A 26,172-nucleotide genomic window follows, 5' to 3' on the forward strand; every position below is an offset into this window, starting at 1 on the left:
TTTGTTCGAACCCTTTGTTTTCACTCTTTGATGGAGATTCATAACGCGCAAGAATAAACATTGTGCTCTTTTGAAGTAAGTTTGCATGCATTTGTAAACGGTGTTCAAAAAGTGATGCATGATTTTGGCCATCTTTCATGTTATTTATAGCCCGCGTTGAAATAGCACACATTAATGCATCCCGGGCGTCAGTTTTTCTCCCACAAGCATGCCGAACGGGCCTCAGGGGTAGTCCAACTCATGCCTCTAGGATCCCTCGAGGCATCTCCAAACAGCCTTTTCAATAATGCAAAACCTCTCCCAAGGTGCCTCAGCAGACTTCCAATAGAGCGGGTCGGCCAAGCCCCGTGACTGTCAACACACCAAACATTGCAGCCTCTGATGATCATGAGAACACTGGCAGAAGTAAGCAAACTTTGCTAAGGCCTTCTTCTAAAGATGTAGAACTTACAACGCAAACATGCTTTCCAAGAACATAAGTATTGGGACACATTGCCATTCCCAAAAATGAAAATGCTTACTAATGTTGACAGTAATGTTAGCTAGCCAAGAACTGTCCCTCTTTGCCACAACATATTTTTGTGAAATGCTCCCAGAAAAGACAGAGGAAGCTCGTGCTAGAGCTAAATTGAAAAAAATTAAATTAACTGTCAACAATTTTAATCATGAACGTGACTAATCTACAAATTGTGGTCCGAACAATCCCTGTTCACACTGGCTTAATTGTAAATTGTATTCATGAAAACATCGTAAAGCCGTTTTAAATCCACAAAAAATGACCCGTCTCCTCTCATGTGTCTCGCATGTGACTCTGATTACAATGATGAAGTGGCCATGCACATCTCTCACGCACACATTTGTCATCCTGGATATGTGCATTCTGTATTGAACACAGTCATCATTCAGCATTCTGACAGCACGTCTGACATCATCCCCTCCAGACAAATTGCTGCAACACACACCCACACAAGCCCCTCTGGAGTGTGCCACTTGCTCTCCACATGAAGTGTCACTCATTACCTCCAGCATGCTATACTTTTGGAGGTTCACCGTCGTCTCCATTTCGCCTAACAATCACTAACGCTGTCTCTCCACTTTTCAGAAAAGATGCTCCAGCGTTATGGCAGCCTGTCAGGGAAGCTCCATATGATTGAGTTGGAAAAGCACACAGCAGAACATGGTTTGGGAATCCGACTCGCAGGCAATAAGGATGGCTCCAGGGCCCGCATGAGCGTCTATGTGGCTGATGTAGATCCTCGAGGACCTGCCGGCTTGGATGGGCGAATACGGGTGGGGGATGAGTTATTGGAGGTAAGAAACACGAGGAATTGGGATGGTGGGTTGAAAATAAAAAGAGAGCAAAAATGCAGTGGAACATTTTAGGTGGAACCATTCCAGGACCATGGTCAGCGTCTGATTGGTGTGATGTCATGTAATTAAGAAACAAGACACAAAATGAATGGCCTAAAGCGTTCCACTGTACTCAAAGATGATCGCACCAAAAAATGGAAACCGGCTTTATGAGGAAAAATGACCTCTTGAAAGATTGTTGCTGCCATTTGGAATTCTTGCAATGAGTGATGGAAGTTGTGGGGAGATGTGCAGGAAGAGAATGATTGACAAGAAACAGACAAAGATGACAGAAATCAGATTCATGTGGTGATGGATGGATGAGATGAAGTCGACTTATGGTTGTTTTGATTTATAGATCAACGGTCAGATCTTGTATGGACGTAGTCATCAGAATGCCTCCACCATTATTGATAATGCTCCTTCTAAAGTCAAGATCATTCTCATCAGGTGACACCACGCGAACTGTTTCTAAGATACCTACAGTATAAATCCCAATGACCGAATGAGAATTTAGCAACTGTGTGTTGTTTCCACAGAAATAAATGTGAAAATAGCTGCTCCACAATGGAGAGTGATGACACACTAAGCAGCCAGGCTGACTCGGAAATTCATAAAGGAATCCTTACAGATGTCCACAATGTTATCCCACCACAGGTATGTTGACCTTATTGTATTTGACCTGTGAGCCAGTGTAAAGCTTTTAGGACAAACTGTGAACTGCTTGTAAGTGTAAATTTTTTTTTTTTTTTTTACTTTTGAGCCACCATATTTTTTCTAATCAAAACAATAGTGGGTCTGAACAGAAAAGAAAATCACATTTGTTTGTGGTATTGCAAATCACAATGCCCATTTCCATACTTACATCATATAAACATCAGTCTGGGAAGGAAAATCATTACCATCGTCCGGACCTTGAGGACCTTATTACTGGCTCCTGCCGTGACCGAGTGGGCCTCTTAAATGGATAGGGGAGAGGGAAGTGAAAGAGATAAAGGAATGAAAACAAGGGAGAGCCAGTTTGAAACGAAAAAAAAGTGTGAATTTTAAATGCCCAATAGATTTGAATCTCACTTAAGCTTATCTTTATCCAAATCATTATTTATTAATTACACCAGTTGCAAGTGGCTCCATCGTCTTTTTTTTTTTTCTGCGTGAATTAATCTGCAATTGCTATGAACAGAATGATATAGACAGACACCTCTTCTTCCGTTAATGAACATTTAATTAGAGTGTGAAAAATGCCCTTTTCAATTCCACCACTAACAAGCGTAGGATAAAACGATCAGATGCTGTGAGCCGGGCCGGGCCCTCTCTCAGGTCCCCACATCAATGACCTCGGACCTCACAAATGAACAAATATTCCCACAGACACAACAGTCTTTTTGGAAGACGATTTTATTGCCATATTCATAATTTATCTTGCTGTAGGGTGTCCCAATAGGATACAATAATGAGGGCCATGTCAGCACATAATGTATGCAACTGTAAAGATTCTCATGATGAGTGTTCTCCCTTGCTAGTTCCAGCTCTAATTCTACTAGATTAACCTTGAATTTGCAGTTTCAATGCCCCCCCCCCTCTCATGATGTCATCATACGCTAATTAGCTTTCATGTTGGGCCCAAGGCTACAGCGATTGAGATACTTGGCCAGAGGGTGTTTGAATTTTAATCTTACTTCTGTGTGACATAAATCCCCATGCATGTTACTTGTCTTCAATGTTTAGCTCTGTTTGCCGGACAGCATGGGAAAGGTTGGGGGCAGTGTCAAAGCAGTGGATGACGAGCCTGGGACCAAACTGAATGTGGAGAAGGTACAAAGCTCTCCTCATTGGAGGATTTCATCATGTGTATTTAATTATTGACAGCTTACTCCTATTCTTATACTCCGACGCCAGGCCACTGTCAAAGTGTCTGTCGGCTGCCCTGAGGCTACTTCATCTACTTCCTCCTCCTTGTCAAAGCCTCATCAAGTAGCATCGCCCCTTCCGGATCGCACCACAGCCCTCGGTGCGAAGCGGACAATTCCTACGGAGCCTTCTGACTGGTGTGCGGCCACTTCAGCGTCTGACCCTCTTAACTGTCCCATTGTGGCTGGCAAAGAAACCACCATAGAGATTTGTAAAGGAAACTTGGGCCTCGGTCTCAGCATTGTTGGAGGATGTGACACTCTGTTGGTGAGAGTGATCATTTATAATTAATTTGGCACCTCTTTTACACTTTCCTTTTTTTACTACTAAATACCAGACACTGCTGTCTGCTTTGAAGTACATCCAAATGCAGTGAAGTGACAAGGGGGTGTTTTGCAATATCATCCACTAGGGGTCAGTAATAATCCACGAGGTGAATGATGGGGGAGCAGCGCAAAGAGATGGAAGGTTGCAAGCCGGAGACCAGATATTCGAGGTACGATCAACACTTATATGTTGGACTTGAAAGTCAGCCAAGCTAACAAAACCGTGTCCTCAAAAAATCAAATTTACTTAATTTACTTCAGCACCACTGCACTTTTGTCCCATCGACCCTTTTGTAACATCCGTCTGTCTTTTGCTTCAGGTCAACGGTATCGACTTGAGGCAGGCCACTCACGATGAGGCCATAAGTGTGCTGAGACTCACCACCCAACGTGTTGAGCTACGTGTTTTCAGGCACCAGCTTGCCTACAGGGAGGAGGACCTATGGGATGTCTTCAGTCTTGTCCTGAGGCCTCATCCCGTTAAAGGACTCGGCTTCACCACTGTGGCTAAAAGGTATGTCAAGTGCTATCACATATTAAATAGAAGTCTGTGATGGACCATTAAGTAGTCAATTACATATTTTCCCATAATAATTCAATGCCATTTAGAAGATGAGATTTTATGTTATGGAACAAAACATTCAGAGGATACCTAATGCAAAACAATGCGGTCATTTACAACCATTCATTTCTATTTTGTCTTCCTTGGATTTGATGTATTGTCTGAAATAGTTTCCCATCTTTGACAGTGAGTTTATTGATCCATGAAGACAAGTGGAGGAAGTTTTCATGTTGATCCTTTCAGTTGATGGATGAGGTTATTTATTTTTTTTTTGTGAGTTTCCTGATTATGTCATAGGTGATGTGATGAATGATGGCTCTGACCCAAGAATAATATTGATAAAGGTGTCATCATGTGCAACTGATCCATGTCTTTGCAGCCTCACTTTTTACTATTGTACTTTCTATATCAATGTCTGTGATATAATATAAGAAAAAAATCAACAAAGTATATATTATCTTTCCATTTTATTCAGAGAACATGGATTTGTGGTTGGTGAGGTCCAATTTCAGGTCTGAGACTAAATCAGAAGGAAGTCTCTTTTTTTTTTTTATGAGTATGCTGTAAGGAGATGATGAATCTGTTTAATCGTGCTGTTATAAATTCTGCTGAGAGCTTTTCAATTAATAATTTGAGGAAGTATGCAAAACCTTGGGAATAACCTGGATTTCTGCATCAATTGATCATACAATATGATCTGATCTTCATCAACAATTGACAAACCACAGTGCGCTTTCACTAATGCCATGCAAAAGTAATTATTTATTATCATAGAGCCCAATCAATGTGACATAATTGTTTGCGTTGGTTAAAGCCAGGGCATTTTCAACACGTTCTCACCAAGGACATTTTGAACAGGTTGATGTGGATTGGACAGATGTACCTAATTTTGTGGCTGCTAGCATGTATTATCATGGGGCATCTCCACAATATATGGATAAGGACATAATGAAATCACACACTTTCAGCATCCTCTAATAACCACAGCACCGGGAGAGGCAATTCATAGTCACACTGCATCTGTGAAGCGTGATAAATTATTCTCGACGAGTGCTAATTTTTTATGGTGCTTCATGTAGCATAAGTGTGACGTTATGCAAAACAGCCCACTTCCAGGTCTCATCATGTATTCTATTTCCGTGCTGCAGACGCAGCTTTGACCTCTGTTTTCTTCCAACAGTAATGACACAGGCATCTTTGTGTCAGATATCATCAAAGGAGGCGTAACGGATTTGGATGGCAGGTTGTTGCTAGGTGACCAGATTCTGTCAATCAACGGGGAGGACGTCCGTGCAGAATCACAAGAACTCGCCGAGAGGCTTTTGCAGGTAAGGTTTCAACATGCACTTGTATTTACCTCAATGTCAACACAATAGTTTTGGGTGGATAACTCTCGGTTTTGTAACAGAATTGCTGTGGCGTGTTTCACCTGGAGGTGGCTCGTTTTAAAGCTGGACTGCAATACCCGGAACGGAACCAGGTAAACTGTTTGCATACCCAATTTTCTCCTGTGATTTTTATTCGGTTATTGATATATTCTTAATCACTTTTGTGATTTGAAACATTCCTGCAGTTGATGCAATATTTTAACAATGTTACTTTGTGAATGTAGGAGTACTTTAAGTTGTGTTTTATCCAGAGTGAAGACTCCGACTCTTCCACCCTGACACCCTCCAGTTCTTCTATCAGCCAACAGAGGGAGACAGAACACAGAACATGTCAGTTGTCTGATTTTCTATTAGTCATTATGATATTCTCCATGTTCATTTATACATTTATAAATAACTTTACAAAATTATGAAATCATGATCTGTAAAGAGATTTTGAGTGCTTACTGTAATCAAGAATGAAAGTGCACAATGATATCTGACCTCACTTTCTTCTCCAACAGCATTTGAAGACCACCCTGCCCCCAGAAAAGTTGTTATCAAAAAGGTTAGAAACTCTGATTCATATTTGCAAGTGCAAAGAAAAACTTTAGAGCCATTTAAATGTATATGAGTATACTAGAGTAAACAATGTGCTCAATGAAAGGAGCATTATGGACATAATGTGTGGTTTTGTGCATGTGTGTGTGGGGCATCATCACAGGGTCCACGTGACTCCCTAGGCATCACTTTAGCTGGAGGTGTGGGCAGTCCCCATGGCAACGTACCTCTTTTTATTGCAACCATGGATACCAGTGGATCAGCTGCCAAAACACAGCAATTAAAGGTGTGTGTGTGTGTATGGGTACACATATACTCGTGTGTATGTCGAAACTATGTAGCGGGACAGGCATCTGTCATTTCCATCAAATTATGGCGACTCATCTGCCAACTTTATTTCTCTCAAGACTTATTATATATATATATATAATATATATGTATATAGTAACCTGTGTTTGCATCAGCTAGGAGACAGGATCCTCAGTATAAATGATGTATCCATGGAGGGAATGACTCACATCCAGGCTGGGGCCTTGCTTAAGAATGCCATTGGTGCTGTCACCCTGCAGGTAATGTCAAAACATGTTCAGGTAACCAATATGATAATGCAGTAACTGTATACAACTCAATAACTCCATAACATTTGACAGTGTGGGGTCATTTCCCAGTTGTTGGCTAGCTGACTTAAATTCTGTTGTTTTGTCTTAAATCATTGTTGTGTTTGATCAGACAGAGAAATAATTGCTGAAAATTGAAAATCACCTTATTCATGTTCAGTTTCTAGCAGTTTTTGTGTTTTGTTATAATGTTCTGTGATTTACTAAAACTGCCATTAGGGTTTATTTAAACGTTCTGGTGATGAATGAGTTTTGTATTTAGGAGTATTTAGGACAGCAAGTATAAATTGATTTTCTGCAGCATGTACTTTTGCAAAGCTTTGACAGCACTTTCTTGTGATAGGAAAATGAAGCTTCATATTTGTTCCCTGAACCAGTTCTGTTTTTTGAGTCCTTATTGTGTGTTTTCTTTAGGTAGAAGCTGGACGCAGCCCTCATGATCCCAGGGGTGGACATGAGCGACCATCAGGCCAGACTGGTAGCTTGCCGTGCTTCCACACCAACCTCTGGTAGGACGCTTTAGTCTATGCTGACCTCATATTCTTATAAAGTAATTAGTACTCCCCCAAACACAGTATCCAGTATGCTTTCGAATTTTATGTCCACAGTACTCGGATGTACAAAACCGTCAGTCTGGATCGAGGGTCTTCAGGCTTGGGCTTCAGCATCGTGGGAGGCTTTGGAAGCCCACATGGAGACCTGCCCATTTATATCAAAACTATCTTTAACAAGGTCAGACACAGTCCATGGTGGACACATTTGCAGACTTCAATATACATTGAGTTATTTTGTAGTTCATCATACTTGACCTCTGCATCATACCCGTTATTGTGCTCTGCAGGGAGCAGCCATTGAGAATGGAAGACTGAAACGAGGCGATCAGATCATCGCGGTGAATGGACACTGTCTGGAGGGGGTGACACACTCTGAAGCTGTGGACCTCCTCAAGAGTACCAAAGGAACTGTGGTTCTCACTGTTCTCTCGTGAGTCTGACCTGTCGTCTTTAAAAGTTCATTATTCATGTAGAACAGCCTCACACACTATACTATAGATTACAATCTTGAAAAGGGAAGTCAGTTTGATTACTCTGGATGAACTACCTCAGCCTGAGTGTGTACTCCAAAGTCCCACATTTTGTGATATAGTATAAAATGATGTCATAATTGGATAAATGCCCCATTTTATATATTATAAGTTTTTCTTCTGTGGACGGCGATAAAACAAATTGTATTTTCCTTTGAAAACAATGCTGCAAGGATCTTGAGATTAAGAGCCCCCATTAGTTTTGGATGATATCCAACACACACTGGTCAAACTCGAATGTGATTTCCCAAAATCTGAATTATGCCAAGTGCGTTTGCCAAGATTTTGTATGGCATCAAGGTGTAAGGACAGTTGAGTGATTAGGATAAATATGTTATTATTTCATGATGATAACACCAGATACACAGCTTGAATGTGAATGGTGTTTTAATGCTAATTTTGTTTTGTTCATTTGTATTGTGCAATTGTGTATTATTTAGGAGCCATGCCCATGATGAGTAATTGTTTTGTAATTTCTCCATTGAGATTCTTATTTTCTGTAAATTGGCAATTAATGCATGTCATAGACACCCAGTATTTGGAGTGCTACAACAATGAAATATGCTATAATTGTTCTTATTAAATGATCATTTATTATGAAATTACATCATCTGTTGCCCGCCTTTGTGTAGAGGGAAACAGCCTTTGTTTAGGATTCTAAATGGCAGCGGTGAATAATTGCGCATCTTTTTTTTTTTTTCTTTTTTTGTTTGCCCTTGTACTAGAGAAAAAAAAAAACATCCTAATATGTCAGGCATTTTAAAGATTCGATTTAAAAATATTTTTTTCAATGGTAAATATTCTCCAATACAAGTCGGGAAAACATTGTAGTCTTTACAAACGAGTTTTTACGACGCAATTTTCAATCAGTATAAGTTTTTATCCCCGCAATAAAGGCTGTGTGATGGCAACTCTAGTAATTTGACTGCCACAGCCATGACTTTAAACAGATGTTTATAAGAACAAGTCAAACTAATACAAAAAAGGGCACGTGAACCTGGGCTTTATTTTATTTATTTTTTAAACCGCACAGAACTTTGCATTTAATTACTCGAGTTGCCAGTGACAACTTGAACTACAATCCATTTGCACACAAATGTCTCATTTAGTAAGTAGGAAGCACCAAGGGAGATCCTGTCTGGAGCTCTTTGCATTCATCAGCACCATCTGCTCGCCTCGGCAGTTTTATTGAAAGGCAGCCATGACAGTCTGCTTCATCCCTCTCCACATGAACAATTGACTATGAAGAGCCTTTTAAAGGGGATGAATGCCAACATGCTTTATGCATTTAAATGTGGTATTATTTGCTGCATTAGAATGATTCACAAGGCCAAAATTGGGAAAGAATGTGTGCATGTATGAAGTATCGCTTGCACTTTTGATTATGTTCCATCATGGCCATCCAATTCTATCTTCTCAATCATTAGGCAACTATAGAACAGCAGAACACAAACAGCAGATTGGTTTGATGCCTTTAAAGCCCCATGGTGCTCATGTGACTGTTATATCTGTAACATCAATAGATAAATTGCAAGGGGGGGGGGAGTCCATAGCGCTGATATACTTGTGCACAGACTGCAACTTTCAATGGAAAAGTTCTTCCGTAGAAACTCATCAGACATTTTCTATTTAGCCATAAGAGGGACAAAAATGATAAACAATAGAAAGTGGCAAATAAAACGAAGCAATATTAAAAATTAAAGGCAGTTTTAAAAATAAAATTCAAGTTTTATGGTGTCTTTAAACAGGTTGTAGTTCACACTAGAAGAGTTTTAGTTTTGTTGTATTATATACAATATGCTTGGTCAATATACACTTGGTGGTTCAAGCAAAATCTACTTTTTTCTTTTTTGTTTAAGAAAAGATTGTCTGAAATTTGCTCATTTACAAATTGTTCTTTTTTTAGATTATAATATGAAAGACAAAACACCAGGTAACATGCTGTAATACTAGTAGGTAAGTATATTAATGAAGTACTAATGTGCTATGACCACAAGGGGGCAGTGTGTGTGCTCCTTTCGCCAGATGAAACTTCTGTAATTCCTATTGCAGCTAAATGCTCTGATTTGCCCCGAGGCTCACAGAAGCAATTTAGTGATCATGTTTTTGACTCAAATGTGAGGTGTAATTTAGGCAACATGAATTAATGACATACATTATTACATTTATACCTAAAAATATGATAAAAGTTATGCAGATCAGCAAATTTACTCACACTATGTGTACTCAAGTGGAAACAGAAATGTGTATAAATATTTAAAATATATATATATACTGATTCAACTACTTTTAAGTAAAAGTCAGATATCACAGCATTAGATTTCTTCAGTGATACTTTATTAAAAGTCATTGCAGGGGGAGCTTTCTTAAAAAAAATGCTTAAACATGTTAAGGCCTCTTTACAAAGGCGTTGATTTAGACAACAGACTGTGATTTATCCAATCTCCTGTCATCTTCTGAGTATCTCCGGAAGGTTTCCCCCAACAACGGCTCCAAGGCCTCAGCCGAGCGGTAGGATCGGGCTCGCACCGCACAGGCAATGACTCCGCCCATCACTGCCACGACCAGCACCGCCGCAATGATGGCGATGGTGATGATCTCAGACAGTGTGTAGGCGCGAACTGTGGTTAAAAAAGAATGGTCAAGGTGGGGGCGTTCGCTAGATTGTCATGTGACTGTGTGCATGTATGTATCCCACCTGGCCACTGGACCTCGTAGGAGTAGCCCAGATTTTGTGGGGCGGACACAAACATCTCTGCATTTGTGATAGGAGGCCAAAAAGGAACCATGTTGAACTGGCGGTTGTGTCCGATTGGAGCGTTCTCCTCAGGATAGACTATCTCGCCTGTGGGTAAAAAAAAAAAAAACTTTCATTCATGGGCAGGCATACTTTAGTGCTTAAGGACCACTTTAGGTTTTTAAAGCAGACGTAGATGCGGTAAGAAAGAACAAAATGAGGAAGATTAATGGAACAAATATTAGACACCTAAAAATATCAGTAATTAGTGGGCTGGACTGCTCCTCCAGGCCATGTTTTGGACTATGCAGGACTGATTACCTGGTTGGTGCCTACTGAGCCACTCATCAAAGATCGCATCAGTGAATGTGTGCAGCAGGACGAAGATGGGATCATTAGGGGAGAGGTGAGTTTGGCCGCCTGTGCCGTTGAGGAAGAGGTGGGCCAGGTTGTGAAGGCTGCGGATCACCGGATCATACGGCCCCTGGGGAGCACTGTAGCCTTGAGAAAAAAAAAAAAAGGAACAGCAAAGCTCTTAAAATGAAGAAAAAGAAGTGACTTCCCAATGGTACTTTACTTTTAATGTCAGAGACTTTCTGTGTGAATTATTGTGCCTGTTCCTAATTCCAAACATGCTTAGTTTTTTGAAGAAGTTCCAATTGCCTCTATGCCTAATTTCCCCAAATTTAAAAATGGGCTTTAATTAATTCAGCGTATCATGTTTATGCTTGGAATAATAATCATGTGGTTTCTTTGACTTTTACAGATTTTCAAAGTCCAGAATGAACCCATTGGAAGCAAATTCTGTCCTTTTTCATAATGAATGTCTTCTCTGGCATTTTATTTTTGAACTTTATGCACAATAAGTACATGACTCTCACCTTTAAATATTACTTTTGTGCCACATGTTTTATGTATTTGCAAGGTGAAATGCAAATGAAGTTCACTCAGTTTTGCACTTCACTCGGTTTTGATGAGAAAGAATCGTGACGCATCGCCGCACACCTTCAATGGAGTTCCTGAAGCTCTCGGAGGAGGTGGAATAGTAAGGCGGGGTGTCAAAGGTGTTGAGTTGCAGACAGTCCAACACGTCCTGAGGCTCGGGCAACCTCTGCACCATGGGCCGTGCCACATTGCCCGCCGGGTTCCTCCTGATGGGACTAGTTTCCGTATCTGGGAGTGTATGACCCGAGGTCAGAGTTAGTCTTTTCTGGCGTGTTAACAAGCACAGCACAAAACCAAAAAGATGACTACCATCTAGCTGCAAGCAATAATTGCATTCAAGGATTTTTTTTTTTTCTCCGAAGGAGGCATTCATACTCCGGTTCAGATCCGGGTCAGTTGTCCCCGTGGAAATTGTGAGGAAGGGGATGTGATGAGTTATGTTGTATTATTCAACAACTCTCAAATTCTATGCGGAAGATGAGACTAGTTTGATCAGCCTTTAACAAGACAGCATGGTAATTGTTCACTAAATTCCAACAACAGTGAGTGGGAGCTCTGTGAAGTATGACCTCCTTCTTGTTTTCTTCACCCCGCCCCCCCCTCCCCTTGTTCTTCATACACACACAAGGGTGCAATCAGTCCGCTACATAACAAAGTTGCCAGTGCGAAGATGATTCCCACAGATCAAAGTCTGCCAGATTCTCGTGTCTGACGAGCGCACATCGAAATGAGACAACCCCCCGTAACCCAGTTAAGAAGTTGCTTGTTGACGCAGGAAATACCGAGCCTGTCGTGACTCTCCAAAGGGATTAACCTGACACATCACTCACACCTCTCACGTCTCACATTTTTTTGACCGGCCTCCAAATCCCTCCAGTTTGCCATTGAACTGAAACCAATTACGGTTATGTTCAAAGTGGATTGATAGAAAGAATTATCCCTCAATATTACATAAAAAAAGTGGTCATTTAAAGCCTGGGGGGTGACTTGGGGGTTTAAAATGTGGTGCCAGTGTGAGGCAAGTTCCAATCCATGCAAATCTGATCACCTAAATCTGATTTCTCATACAATTGCCCTTATTCTAGTCTCTAATGCCTCAAAGTATTCCGAATGACTGCTTGCAAACAAAGCATGATACAAATGACTAAAATAAAGAACATTAAAGTTTACGGTTCCTTCATCCTGGTTATGATAATCTAATCTCGGAGTCCACAATTTGGCACAATAGTCTGCCATAGTTGGGCCAAATTCCGACGCTGAAGATAAGTGCTAGAAAACACATATAGCTATGTAAGCATATAAAAAAAAATTACAATCAGGTGAGTGGATTTGATTTAACTTTGTATTAGAGATTGGGCAAGGAGCTCAGAGGAGAGACTCCATAGGGAGAGAGAGAGGAGTCAAAAAAAAGGTGATTCTATTTCCAATGCACATCCCACTGGGAGGAGACCTCAGGGCAGTATTAAGACACGCAAGAGGGACGATAGCGTCTCATAGGTGGCCTGACTACACTTGTGTGGTGACTTGAGACGGAAAGTCTGGGCATTCCGTCATAGAATGCTCGCGACCCGGATAAGAAGAAGAAAAAGCTGAAGAATTGCGTGAACTATTTTTCAAAGTCCGGGTCCGGGAGAGAACTAACTTGTGATTTGAAGTGAAAACTTTAGGAAACCCCTGCTGGAGAATAAGCTAACAAATTGAGTTTGTGACAGTCTGGAGCACTTGTGAGCAATTTCAAACACAGTGCAGCATCTAGGGGGGTAATATTTATAGCAGCTTGTGTCATACATAATCTATTTATAAGGTGGATGCCCTCATTTTGCTTGTATCAACGAAACTCCCTTACGCTCTGATGTATTGTAAGGTAGCGAGACCGTTCCTTACTGTTGCAGACGGTGCCGAACGCGTCGTAGTCTTCCACGCTCTCGCAGACCACTCTCCACTGGGAGAACACCGAGTTGGGACTGATGGAGTTCATGTCGAAGGAGCTCCTAGCTCCTAAGAGGTCGTCGGTGCAAATGTCACAATCGCTGCCACCGATTGCAAAGTTCCAGTAGGGCAGGGCGAAGGAGGAATCACCCAGCATGTCCTTTGTGGGTAAAATGTAATCTGTATTAGTTTGATATTAGGTGGTGGTCCAGGTTAGAAGTTAATAGATTGCTGTTTAATATTATATTTATATTATGAACAGTCTACCCACTTGCATATCTCTTTCCAGTTGCAGCAAATGAAAGCGGTGCCAGGTGACAAAGCCGGGGCCCTCGTGAGAAAAGTCGACTCCACCGAAGCTGGCCTGGCCCGGGCCCAGGAAGGTCTTACTGACGGAGTAGTAATGGCTCCACACAAAGTAGTTGTAAATGGTGATGTTCTCAAACTGAGGTGTGTTGCCATCTGGACCAAATATCTCCTGGTAGCTACAAATGGAAAAAAAATAACAGGGTAGCAAAACAATTTTTCCTCTCAAACATCGTCCTTGGATATTTTTTCTTCGTGTCTGAACGGCCTTATTATTTGGTTATCACTCAGTGGATTCTATAAATACATCTTTTAATCCCCAACAGAAGCTGCCGATGGGGCATCTAGTGTTAAAAGCCTTTCTGGGTGTAGCAGGAATTCACTTTTGACAAGGAGGTCAAAAGGTTTGCACTTACGGCAGTCGAGAACAGCCTCAAATATTTATGTACCGTTACTCACAAAAATATTCTACCTGCGGCTTGGACAAATAAATCTCGAAACAATCTGTTGTTTTCTCCCAACAAAGAATGATGACCTCATATGTTCTGGAAATATAAAAATAAATATAAACACCGTCTTGTACAGATGACAAGGTCGGGGTGGATGGTCCTCTTTGCCTGGTCCAGAGAGTTGATAAATGCTTGCTTCTCAGTGGCACTCATTTGCATTAAATTTCTCCTCACTGTACAAATGTTAAACAGAGATGAAAGGTGAGTCAAATTATTAGACATGTCTACTCCCTTGTCACGAATACAGTTTTTTATTACCTTGCTTGTTTTCTAATGAAATACACAGAGAGAGAGGTTAGCAGGGGTGCAACGAGAAATTATCCAGTCTCCAAAAATGATTTATTGACCACAACTGATGTATATTTGTTCAACTATTTATGCCAGCAATGTATAGAGACAGGCAGAACATGTGAGATTTTTGTGTGAGTCAAAAATTGGTGCCTTGGCTCAATGAAGTTTGAGGGAAAACTCATTTATAGCCTGTCAGGTTTTTATTGGGTATTAAAGGGTGTGGACTCATATTTTAATTTGAGGGTGGGGCTTCTTATTTTGATGTCAATGTGTCATCCTGTGTTGTGGTAATTATTTTGAGCCTAATGAACAGTTTTGAAGTTTTTGTTCAAGAATGCAAAGTTTTTGACTCTTAGCATAGGAAACTCTCCTAATCAAACTGTTAACAAGGCTTAATTAGGGGGTGGGTATAATTGGCAAGGAAGAGGCGCACTGCGCGTCTGTCATCAATATGCGACGTGTGTTTGGAGAGGGGAAGATGACGCTACAGTCGGTGCAGCGCTTGAACGCGCGCCGAGCAATCCTACTCGCCCATTTTTGACAAACGGTAACATTAAATCTTATGAACGCATTCAAAAAGTTTGAGTTGTAGTGCTCTTGATGGCATTGAAATCGGCACTAATCTACTCAATTACTACTCTTTTTGTTTTTTTTTTAATTATTTGGCCTTTGCACTTTTTTGTCCCAAGTTCTAAAGTTTAAAGGTTTTTTGGTTCTTTGTGCAAGCAAGTTAAGAATTAATGCATTCACAAAAAAAGTGTTAAGTGAGTCAAAGCACATATAATGTCTTTTTTTTTTGCACATTGAATAGTTCATTTGTGCAGTCCTCGTTTCCTAGCTCAGTCTGGGCCCTACAGCAGATTGTTTGTGTTTGCACAATCTGGACCACAGTCATGTTTTTGTTTCAAGTCATTAAAGAAAAAGACAATTCAAGTAATTTTCTCATGTATTTGTTGAGATTGAAGGATTATAGCAGCACCTGGAGACTAGTATGGACTGAATAAATTCATTTTTAAAAATTGTGAGCTGAACTTTGAATTAATTTGTTTAGAATCTGAACTTTTCCAACACTGAATGTACCACATGGTGGCATTAGATAGAAATTCATTATAGCCACCTCGTGACACAATCATGGAAGGAAAAAAAGCTTTATTCAGATGGGTGTCACTTATCTTTGATTGGAGCACAGTATGGACTTCACCGAAACTTTATGAGGAACTGCAGTTTGTTTGTAACCATACAAATGTTCTCCTTTTTCTTACCCACAGAGATCCTCTGGTCACAATTTGGTCCAGTCAGTCCATGTCGACATCGTCCACAGTTGTAGCCGCTGAAATTCCCGTTGCATTGACAAGAGCGGTTGAAGAATCGCAGAGGCCACCTCTCTCGATCATCACGCCCCGCGTACGGGTACTGGGGTCCATGGCGCCGGTTGTCTGCAGCAATGGATACACACTGACCCCGTCCCGTGCTGAAGCCACACTCATCCCCTGCTTGGCCTGACAGGGAGGGACAGCACTGGCCGCTGCGAAGCCCTTCTGGGGTGACGCACTCCCGAGGAAATTGGGCCACGGTCAAAGCGACACACAAGATGGACACCAGGAGACCCGCTCGCCAAATGCTTGACAGGTAAGAGAAAAGACTCATGTTGTTATGATAAGAAACATTAGAACGGAAATAGCGCTAAGAACGTTGCAGACCGACATTGAGGTTGAACTGTTTACAAAAGTGGGAGAATATATTCCATGTCATTAGAAGGTAAAGGCCAAAATCCATAACAACTGGTAAATTCACAAGGGTGTAAACATTTTGAATTTTTTTATTTAACCGCCAGGACTGACCTTTTTTTATGCATTTGCACCAAGAATAAATTAATTACCACCGCTCCTCACTTAATTTTTGTAAAGGCCTGCTGATAAAAAAACAATACAGCCTTGAATTGCATTTTGAGGGTCCTTCATCTATTTTTAAAAAGAATACTGTATGTTGTAATCCTCAGAGATGTAAAACATATGCTGCAAAAGAAGGCACTCCCGGCCTTCATTTAGGTTCTACTCCATTAAATTCAGCGATAAAAAATTGTTGTCGCTACTCCGAAATTTCTTACTGGAGGCGGTTTGAGTCATTATTCATAATTCAAGGGGCAATTAGCTCCCAACTCTCACAAGATCAGAAGCACTTACAGAGGTTGGAAATTATGATGAAATTATTATTTTTTTATCTAGGGGATCTTTGATAAGAAATGAACTGCTAATAGATCCATCACAAATGTTTTTATATCCATAAATAAAAGAAAACATTCAAGAAAATCATGAAAGGAATTGGCAATTGAATAATGCCAGATTTATAGATTGCTGTTTTATGATCGTATTTTATTCTCAATTCTTTTTCCTTACCTGTGAGTATGCATCTTGCTCCTCTTGGTATGACCAACTATAGCCCCCAAAGAATTAGTTAATCCTCCTTCTTTGTCTTAAATAGTGATGGAGCGCATGACTAAACCTTATTGGAGCAAGTATTAACAACCCACCCACTAGTTTCTCTCTCTGACACACATGCATGAATGCACACGCGCACACACATAAAGGCCAAGTACAAAATGGATAAAGCATCTTGTGACCATAACTTCTGAGCAGCATTTGGAGTGTATGACCTTCCATAATGGTTTGATAATGTCTTCTCTGTCTTCTTGTCTGTGGATTAGGATTTTAAACCGATCATTAAACATCACCTATGAGCTATTTTTAGAACAGGCACTACATTGATGACCCCTGCTGTAGATACATATATATATATATATATATAAGATCATGACAACATTATCAATTATTTATGAAGCAGTACAGTCTATAAATGACTTCCTGTTTTTCTGCAATTAATGTCGGCTCACTTTTCATCAAGCCAGAGCTACCTTGACACTTTAAACATCTGCTCCTCCAGTAACTTTGCTCCGCTGACATTTATGACTGGAAAAATGTCATGGATTTGCATTTTTTCTTCGCATAAATATTGACTAAATCTGTCCTCCACATATGCGCCATCACAGGAAGAAGACATCAAGCATGCACATTGCAGTACTTTAGTGACTAATAAGAGAGAAAAAGTTTACATAAAGGTGGCCAGTGTGGTAAAACATTTATACGCCACGTGAAAACAATTCATAATGATACCCTTATCGTGATGTGGTATTTTTCAAACAGTTAGTGGACTATTGGACCGGAGAAACAGGAAATATTGCCCTTTATTTTTTGTATATTGCGCAACATTTACAAAGTTTTAGTTATATTATACAAGACTTGAACAGAAATGCTAATGAAACAAAAATGCAGTGAATTAGACGTCTTTAGTTTGAGTACTTCCTAACGTGTGTAAAATGTGCTCACCCCCCCAATTTAACAAATACTCACACATAGAAAAGCATTTAAATGGATTCACTCAAACACACCACATACAAAATTTTTCGGTTGGATTCAACCAGTCAGGCAATTAAAAGTATTTCTTGAGGTGTCTTGGATGCCTTTGAACAAAGGCAAAGAGGGGTTTTTACTTTAATATCAACAATCAACAATCAGACCACCCTAGAGCATGGAAGTCCTGAGTTCTTGTGACGAATCTGGTCCTGGTCCAGCATTGGCCGATTCCACTGCGGGGCCGTCCGGGAGGTTTGACATGCTAATCACATGCTCTCCTTTGTGCTCTTTGGTGTTTGGTGGTTTTGTTTGGTGTCTGGCAGTGAGAGAAAAAAAAACCGACAACAAAATTGAATAGCTCAGAGTAAAACTGTCATTGTCGATCAAGAGGTTTCATGAATGTTCATTCAATAAATCTCTCTCAGAGTTTAACAGGGATTGAGTTGGCTGGTGGAACTGCTAAGTGGAGTGTGCGCATTCTTCCCGAGTTTTTCTTTTCCTCTCGAGCACTCACTCCCCAAGCTTTCTTTGACCCATTCATGCAAGCCCATCAAGGCATCACATGTGTGGCACACCCCAGTAGCCTTTGGAGTGTATGACCTTACAAAGCAGCTCCGAGGGAATCAGCTGAGAGGTCCATAACTGGACACTCCTGTTTTGACGTCATTGGGAAATGAATGGTACAGGAGGGTCAGGAACAAACAAAATAAGATGAAAATAATCGGTCTATGGGATTTTATTCATTGGGCTGTGTTGAAATTTGTGAATTCAGAAAATTGGTAGTTGGATGGATGATATTTGTACACATACTAACGTACTGTTGAGTATCCCCATTTTCTGCGTGGAGCGTGTCGTCACTACTTTCAGCCCCGGTGGTCACTTCTGCATCGACACACCCTTCCTCACATGAGTGTTGCCCAGCCGGCCTCCTGCATACATACATTCACAGAATATTGTTCACTAGATTGATTACATTTGTAATCTTTTGTCAACTTTGATGTGGTAAATTCCAGTATGAATGTGTATATTGTATGGTTAGGGTTATCTACCGTATTTTCCGCACTATAAGGCGCACCGGATTATAAGGCGCACCTTCAATGAATGGCCCATTTTAAAACTTTGTCCATATATAAAGCGCATTGGATTATAAGGCGCATAGAATAAATAACTCAGCGTTGCTCAAATGTTAATGCAATCACAATATAGTAACACTCGAAATAGTGAAAACAATGACAATATATCAATGACTCAACGTTGCTCAAACGTTAATCACACAACACAAAATAATCACGTAAAGCTTACTTTAATAAATTAGTCCTCATCCACGAATCCATATTGGTCTATATATAAGGCGCACCGGATTATAAGGCGCACTGTCGGCTTTTGAGAAAATTGGAGGTTTTTAGGTGCACCTTATAGTGTGGAAAGTACGGTATATGGTGATTGTGAAAATAAATCAACTTGAATATAAGAAAAAAAGGGCATAAAGTGTTACCTGTTTTTGTTACGACATTTAAAGATATAGATGATAATGACAATCGTCTCTAAAACCAAGAACACTGCAATGATTGTTGTGCCAGTCTTCCACGCTTCCAGGCCCATTTCCTTTGTTTCTAACACATTCATACAAAGACAATGGAGAAGAAAACACAAGGTCAGTATCATCTATGTGAGGAATGATGGAATTTTCCTTTCCGTTTTCATTCTTCAGTTGTGTTTAACCAGGTTATAATGCTATCATTTTTTTATTACTTCCCCAAAAAAATAACAGACAAAAAAAGTTAGTCCCAAAACGTATTTACGGTTAAACTGACTTTGTTTATCTTTATCTCGAAAGACACAAACAAAAGCGTTTGAAAACAACACCATCATTTCCTCACCTGGATTCCCAGCTGTATCTTCAACTAGCTTTCCTCTTGGGTGAGGGGGCATCGCTAGCACATCCTTCCCAAAGTACTCTAGCGTTGGTCGGGTCAAAAGGTCATCAGTCGGGGAGAGGATCTCATTGCCGTGGTCAGTGAAGACACTCTCTGCAACCTCACTGAAGATTGTGCTCGGGGCGGGAGCAAGCTGGTTTTTGGGCCTCTGCTCGATGGACGCATCATCCTCAGGCTCCGGGGGAAAGATCACTGTTGCTTCTAGAATGGGGGGTTGGTATGTGACACAGAAACGAAAATGAAGCCCGGAGGCCAAGGTTTAAAGTTTATCGAGTGGACCTATGGAATGTCGAATAATGTAGTGGTGTTTCATTTAAGGCTTAGTCGACTCTGCTTTGGGGGCCTCGAGAAGTTGACTCAGCATTTGCATCTTGATTCTTACCGACATCTCACAAGCTGATACCTTCTCAAGATATTCTGAGTAGACATCTCAAGAAAAAAGCTAAATTGTATTGCTGTTGAAGTAGGTTACAGTAAATGCATTCATGGAAATGGGCCACTACAATTACAATGGTCATAGAAAATTATTTGGGTGAATTGTGAGTTTACATAAATATACCTAAAAATGTCTGAATCAGGACTCTAGGTCTTACCTGGGTCTCCTACGAGGTCATTTGAAGTCTGTAATGTAACATTGACTCCAGCTTGTTGCTCATCCTCACCGTTGACCAACACTTCATATTCTTGCTCGATAATACCCTGGTGATTTTCTTCTCTGTTTGAATCCAATTCCTCATCTTCAATCTCAATAGCTTCCATCTCTGCCTCTACATGACTTTGTGGGTCCTTCACTGTGTAGTTCTCTCTGATAAGTATTGGGTCTTCTAGCACAGGATGTGTTGGCTCAACGTTAGGAATATCAGATGGCAATCCGAGTAGCTCACCTTCTATCTCTCCTGCTGGAGCAGTTTCCTCCATCGCCTCTACTGTCCCTATATGATCAGACACTAGACTTTGGTCAGAGTCTGTAGCAGTTTCCTGCACTGGTTCCCCACCAAAGTCAACCTCTTGAACCATCTGAGTTGTTTCTAATTCAACTCTGCCATTTAACATTACATCCTTCTTGTCTGATTCTAAATATTTGTGCATTTCTTCTAAGGGAGCCACGGTTTCCTCAACAACCTCCTGAGTAATTTTGGCATCTCCAAATTCATCTAGAACTGCCTCAGTTCCAACAGTTTCCACACCAACTGTGGTGTCTTCCATATTATCAGCAACTGTTCCTTCCTCTTCTCCTTCTTTGGCCTTCTGCTCAACTTCTCCAGCATCATCCATCCCTTCCACCATCTGCTCGGATACCTCTACTCCCGTCTCGTCTTCAACCTCCTCTTCCTGCTCATCCCGTTTCCCTTCTACATGCCCCAGAGCTGCTTCCACTACCCTCTCCAGAAGCTCCATCAGGACCTCCTCAGCTGCACCATCCTCCACCTTCTCAGAAGCCTCCTGTACTGCTTGTTGCACCTCTTCCAGGCTTGGTGGGGCGACAACTGGAACAACTTCAGCTGGAAGTGAAGTTTGTGTAGCTTCAAGAGTGACCGTGGAAGACTGGTTTGAAGTAGGAAGGCCTACAGACATTGAAAACATGATTGTAGTATTTAGAGTGGCGGACATAGAGTTGTAAGTGTGAGTGAATATCCGAATGTGGACAGTGAACATCTCCAATGGCTGTGAGAATCTCACAAAGCAAACTTGCATTTGCATCATGGATTGCTGCAATTTTTATACCACGACACTACTAATGCATAAAGAAGAAAGACTTCAAGTCTTCAAGCCTTGTGAAGCAGCTGCAATGCTGCATCATACCAACCTACCGTCAGATGTGCAGTGTTTTGTTAACAAAAGCACCAAGAATCCTTTTAAGAAGAAGTACTCCATGGTTTCCAGGAAAAAAAATATTGGAAAAGGAAAAACTACAAATCCCAGTGTGTTTTCATAAAACTCTTCTCAAACTTCTTCCTTATGGTTCCTGTCAAGTGTGTGCACGCCACCACGAGACATCTACTGAGTAGGCTCTTGACGCTCGGACAGTAAATTCGACCCGGGCAGGGAGGGCGATGTTAGCAAGTGATGCTGAAATGAGGGTGGGTGAAAAAACGAGCAGCGCCATGTTAAATATTGCCCACTTGAAGTGCTTTCCAACCTACAGGTGTCTTAGTGAGAGATGAGCTTGGACGGGTTTGGGCTTGGTAAAGTCTCACCTCATTGTTAAATGCATTCGGGACCCTGACACGGGCTATGCTGAGGCCCTGGCGGCATGTCGCACACAGAGTGAACTCTGCTCTGGCAATTATAGGTGGGCTGTGAGTTTGTCTATGAGCGATGATGGAGAACTAGTCAAAGTTTGCAGGTATAGCATTAAAAAGCGAATTATCTACAATCAGTGAATGAAATTAAGAAAAAAAATACTTTACGTTGGCTTTTTTGGCTTATCTGTTTCCATCACATTCGACGGCTGAGTTTGAGAGAATGCTGATCAACACTGTTATATAATGCAGAGTAGGCCTGCATTGCAAGTCAAGCAGGTATTTGTTTATTTTGCTAATGTTACCGTGGGAATAAATAGGAAGCAGTGAAAGCTATTTCAGTGTCTGTTTGGAAATCCGGTGTCCACTGTTTGTATTGCCAGAGGCATCAAAAAGCCCCAGATGGGTTTTAGACAAGCAGATTATTTACATTCACATCCAGGTTAGCATCAAGGAGACTCCCGTAGTGAATACGACAGACGCGCTGACAGAAATGTTTGAATTTTCCTCGGCAGAAATATCTGAAGCTATTACAGAACGTTACGTTCACATGGATGAATGGATTCCAGAAACCTCTCGTATTTAAGCCCAAAATGAAAAGAACAGTAAAAGAGAAATTCGATGATGTACTTTTATTTTTGTTATTGATGTTGAATTATATATTGCGTGTTACTTAGCAGCTTGAAACTCAGATGTCATTGCTAACTAGTAGCCAACGTTAGTTAACCATCCAGTTGGTCATCGACCCATAGTCATGTTTCATCCTCCGCCCTCGCATCACATTTTGCAGGACTTGAAAAGTTTTTTTTCCCATAGAAAAGCTTAACATGGAAAACACTGAAATCAATGGAACTATAGCCTAACATTGATAATTTCCTGGAATTGAAGAGGTTCTGTCCAATATGAGACATTTTGTCCTTTGGCTAAAGACATCATTACCCTGTGATGTGTTTTAAGAACCTATCTGATGGGATTTTTTTTTTTATAGAATTAATAACTGCTAACCAAAGGCTCCATTGATTCGTATGTCAAAAGACCAGTGTGATAAAACAGCATGCAACCAAACATCTTTTATTTGCTCAATTCTTCTCACAGCTCGCTGATTTCGTATTCTTTGCGGTTGTAATGTTTTAATGAAAGAAATATATCTGAATTATTTGTTCTTATCTGCTCAGTCTTTAATTCCTCCTTCAAATATGTTTGATAAGCACTGATCCTTCTGGCTCTCTTTTATTCGTGACTGCTGGGGATTAGATGGTGAAGGTTAATACTGTCACATGAGTTCCACATTGTGCTTTGTGCTACCAGGCAGTAGCACAACATACAAAGCTTGTGACTGGGTTGAAGCACAGGATTACCTCAATGAAGCTTATTGTGTGCGTACACATATTTCACACACTTTAGCTCCATATCTCAATATGCACCAACGGTCATGTATAGGTTCAAGAATGTTTACAATCTGTGGCTGCAGGGAGAGGTAATCGCAGAATTACTTTTGGGATGATATTATTGCCATAAATCGCTACTGATAATGTTGTGGTTGTCCACCTTTTGATTTTCTTTAAGTGTAATTTTATTATTTTAAGACAGCTCACCAATTAAATGGCGACGATGGAAAAGTAAAAGTCTATTTGAGTAAATTTGAGAAGCAGAAGCTGGAGTAACAGGAAGGCCATATAGTTGCTGACTGTCTTTCACATGTTACTGTTGGAATTTCAGATGATGATGAGGGGAGTGCACGATTGAGGTGCGTGACCAACACTCAGCATGAGACACTACAAACTTCAAAACCTACAATAGCGCTGAATTGTTTCTTTGGCATTTTTAAAGTTACTCTCCAAAATGATGTCATGATTGTGAGTGGCACAAAAATAGAAGAGCTGTCTGATGATCATTTTCAAACCATTGTCAACCGAGCTATGCTTTCAGATCTGCAGTTGTGGAATGTAAAATGATAGAAGCCTTGACAGGGAACATTCTATGCAGGTTGGGGTAAATGGGAATACAAAATGTGGAGTAAACCCCAAAGCAGCTTGTCCTGATGACCTCCTGATCTGAAAGCACGTGCCCTCATGAGTAGGCCTACACACTCACGGCGTTGAATCCACCTCATCTTCGCACTTTTTAACCGTACTGTATATATTTAACTCAGTGTCCGTAGAGAAACCGCTCGGTGTGGATCACAAGAAAGGGCACTCGGATTTTTTAGAACAATGGAACAAGGACTTTCCTCGAGGGTACACGACTGATTGGAATTTAGCTGAGGTTTAAATCGGGGATTATCAACCGGTTTTCCGCGGCTCTCTAAAGGTCCGTAGCGGTATGGCAGGTGGTCCGCGAAATTGGAAATAGAAAATTGTCCAATTTAAAAAGAGAAAAATATTTATTCTCGAGACTTGATTTACTTTCCAGCTAATTTTGTGAATCATTTACCCATCCAAATTATGTAAATAGTATCTGATATTCCCAAAATAGACATACAAATGCAAATAATTAGCTTGTATAGGTGTACCCGCCTTCAGTGCAAAATAAAATAGTATTCCGCCAAAGCAGTGGTCCTCCAGTTGCTTCTTGGTTGTAATGCTGGTCTCTTGGACAAAACCAGTTGAAAACCCCTGCTTTAAGTGATGGAAGCCACTCAGCCCAAGCAGATTTGGGTTGAGGTCATTATGAATGACGCACCACCAGAGGGGGCTGTCCCCTTTAAATTGGTAGTGGCGTTGACGCATTACCTCGTCTTGGTCATTGGGATCAGCAATTCCTGTAATGATCTTATCACCATTAGCATTGAGTGACGTCAGAGCTTTAGTCCAAGGATAATGTAAACCTCTACCACAAAACGTTTTTTTTTTTAAGTTAAAAAAGCTGCACTTAATAACACAACAATCTTTACAATTAGACGATACAAGAATAATGGATTTATATTTTGTACTTTGCTTTCCATCTTTGTGTCAGTAGTTTCAGGAATATTTAAATAGATTGCTCCCAAAATATCTGGGCCATCTTTGTGGGTCATATTTAAAACTTGTGAAGTTAACCAACCCTCTCCCCCTTTTTTGCATACATAGATATTTGAGACTTCCCGTTGACACAAACAACAACAACAACCACCAGTGCCAAGCAAGAGAAATAATGTATGCTCTCATTATTATTCCTATTTAGACTTGTAATTTATTCGGTCTTAGTGAGGAACAGCCTTTTCAAAGGAAAAGTGGCATATTGATAAGACGTGGAAGTTAGGTCGAATTATTCAATCCTCCCCTCGTTTTCTCTCGCCCATGAAAACATGAACTCATTGGCCAACTTGTGTGCATCACTCACTCACCGCAAACCTCGGCGTTTTACAATTAATTAGAACAAATTCAAATTTCTGGGCATGATTATGCTTCTGCAAAAGCTCTCTGATCAGCAGCTCAAAGCGGCGCTGTAAGAATGGGAATTTAAATCAGCTCATTGAACGACGAACTGTGGAATTAAACTGTGCAAAGCCAGGAAATGACTCGGGAGAAACAAAAAGACAGGGGAGCACAATTTGGTTGATATACATACTCATGTGTTCACACCTTTTTGGCAACATACAAAAGAGATCTTTTTTTTTGTATGTGATGTAAATAAAGGGATGAAACAATACCTCTGTGCCTTTCCTTGTAAATGGAACAATTATATAAAGGCACTGTGGTAGATTACATAAACCTTTCAGGGCTATCAATATTTCATTCTCCGTGCATTTGATGTGACTGGTAATTGGATATTCATGTTGCGGGCTCCCGCACAGCAATTTGAACATGGATGTATTGTGTATGCATGTATGCTGATGGTCTGTGGTTATTTATAGATGATCAGCTGTGCATGTTGAATTTGAGAGTGGGCATTTATGTTTGTGCTATGTTCCTTGGTCACAGGACACGCCAAAAGTGTCGATTAGGGTCATCAAAGGATGACAAGCGTCTTTGCGTCGCTGATGTTTGTAAAAAGAGTCGCATCGTACTTTGTAGAAAATCGAGAACATGGGAGGAAAAGAAGACGGGGAGGAGTACTAGTTTGGAATTCCTTGGTGGGGAACGCCTAATAAATGTTTCATGCGTCT

General features: G+C 40.7%; 4 protein-coding genes across 4 annotated transcripts in view; 2 read left to right on the forward strand and 2 right to left on the reverse strand.

The window, feature by feature from the left end:
- LOC148399406 (multiple PDZ domain protein) overlaps positions 1–8,370 on the forward strand; it is a 150,665-nt gene extending 142,295 nt beyond the window's left edge. The window contains exons 31-47 of the mRNA XM_088373941.1: positions 306–405; positions 1,103–1,311; positions 1,709–1,800; positions 1,890–2,007; positions 3,079–3,165; positions 3,250–3,528; positions 3,674–3,757; positions 3,908–4,101; positions 5,330–5,477; positions 5,558–5,629; positions 5,762–5,867; positions 6,041–6,084; positions 6,241–6,363; positions 6,542–6,646; positions 7,109–7,203; positions 7,303–7,426; positions 7,536–8,370. Coding sequence (XP_088230067.1) covers positions 306–405; positions 1,103–1,311; positions 1,709–1,800; positions 1,890–2,007; positions 3,079–3,165; positions 3,250–3,528; positions 3,674–3,757; positions 3,908–4,101; positions 5,330–5,477; positions 5,558–5,629; positions 5,762–5,867; positions 6,041–6,084; positions 6,241–6,363; positions 6,542–6,646; positions 7,109–7,203; positions 7,303–7,426; positions 7,536–7,682 — 2,127 coding nt within the window. The 3' untranslated portion in view covers positions 7,683–8,370. The remainder of the gene's footprint in view (positions 1–305; positions 406–1,102; positions 1,312–1,708; positions 1,801–1,889; positions 2,008–3,078; positions 3,166–3,249; positions 3,529–3,673; positions 3,758–3,907; positions 4,102–5,329; positions 5,478–5,557; positions 5,630–5,761; positions 5,868–6,040; positions 6,085–6,240; positions 6,364–6,541; positions 6,647–7,108; positions 7,204–7,302; positions 7,427–7,535) is intronic.
- Positions 8,371–10,093: 1,723 nt separating this feature from the next.
- On the reverse strand, positions 10,094–16,992 carry tyrp1b (tyrosinase-related protein 1b). The gene is made up of 9 exons (XM_088373956.1): positions 16,892–16,992; positions 15,758–16,116; positions 14,269–14,377; positions 13,661–13,874; positions 13,345–13,549; positions 11,521–11,688; positions 10,837–11,016; positions 10,477–10,623; positions 10,094–10,399 (listed from the first exon to the last, which is right to left on the reverse strand). The coding sequence occupies exons 1-9, from the start codon at positions 16,903–16,905 to the stop codon at positions 10,194–10,196; spliced, it is 1,602 nt and encodes a 533-aa protein (XP_088230082.1). The 5' UTR covers positions 16,906–16,992; the 3' UTR covers positions 10,094–10,193.
- The window catches only part of LOC148399409 (receptor-type tyrosine-protein phosphatase delta-like), a 143,367-nt gene continuing 132,091 nt past the window's right edge, over positions 14,897–26,172 (forward strand). Inside the window, exons 1-2 of the mRNA XM_088373937.1 lie at positions 14,897–15,042; positions 15,764–16,124. The gene's annotated coding sequence lies outside the window, so the exon portion shown is untranslated. The remainder of the gene's footprint in view (positions 15,043–15,763; positions 16,125–26,172) is intronic.
- On the reverse strand, positions 17,848–21,442 carry LOC148399410 (uncharacterized). The gene is made up of 5 exons (XM_088373957.1): positions 20,436–21,442; positions 19,786–20,043; positions 19,401–19,518; positions 18,724–18,834; positions 17,848–18,221 (listed from the first exon to the last, which is right to left on the reverse strand). The coding sequence occupies exons 1-5, from the start codon at positions 21,424–21,426 to the stop codon at positions 18,074–18,076; spliced, it is 1,626 nt and encodes a 541-aa protein (XP_088230083.1). The 5' UTR covers positions 21,427–21,442; the 3' UTR covers positions 17,848–18,073.

The sequence above is a fragment of the Syngnathus floridae genome, chromosome 4 (assembly GCF_059516105.1).
Source record: "Syngnathus floridae isolate MCC-2025c chromosome 4, RoL_Sflo_1.0, whole genome shotgun sequence".
NCBI lineage: Eukaryota > Metazoa > Chordata > Actinopteri > Syngnathiformes > Syngnathidae > Syngnathus > Syngnathus floridae.

Excerpts from the sequence above, each read along its gene's own strand:
- LOC148399410 (XM_088373957.1), bottom strand. The coding sequence starts at position 21,426 with ATGTTTTCAATGTCTGTAGGCCTTCCTACTTCAAACCAGTCTTCCACG. Across the intron at positions 20,044-20,435 it reads TGACCTCGTAGGAGACCCAG|AAGCAACAGTGATCTTTCCC; the intron begins GTAAGACCTAGA and ends CCCCCATTCTAG. Across the intron at positions 19,519-19,785 it reads AGATACAGCTGGGAATCCAG|AAACAAAGGAAATGGGCCTG; the intron begins GTGAGGAAATGA and ends TGAATGTGTTAG.
- tyrp1b (XM_088373956.1), bottom strand. Across the intron at positions 13,550-13,660 it reads AACTGGAAAGAGATATGCAA|GACATGCTGGGTGATTCCTC; the intron begins GTGGGTAGACTG and ends TTACCCACAAAG. Across the intron at positions 10,400-10,476 it reads CTACGAGGTCCAGTGGCCAG|TTCGCGCCTACACACTGTCT; the intron begins GTGGGATACATA and ends TTTTAACCACAG.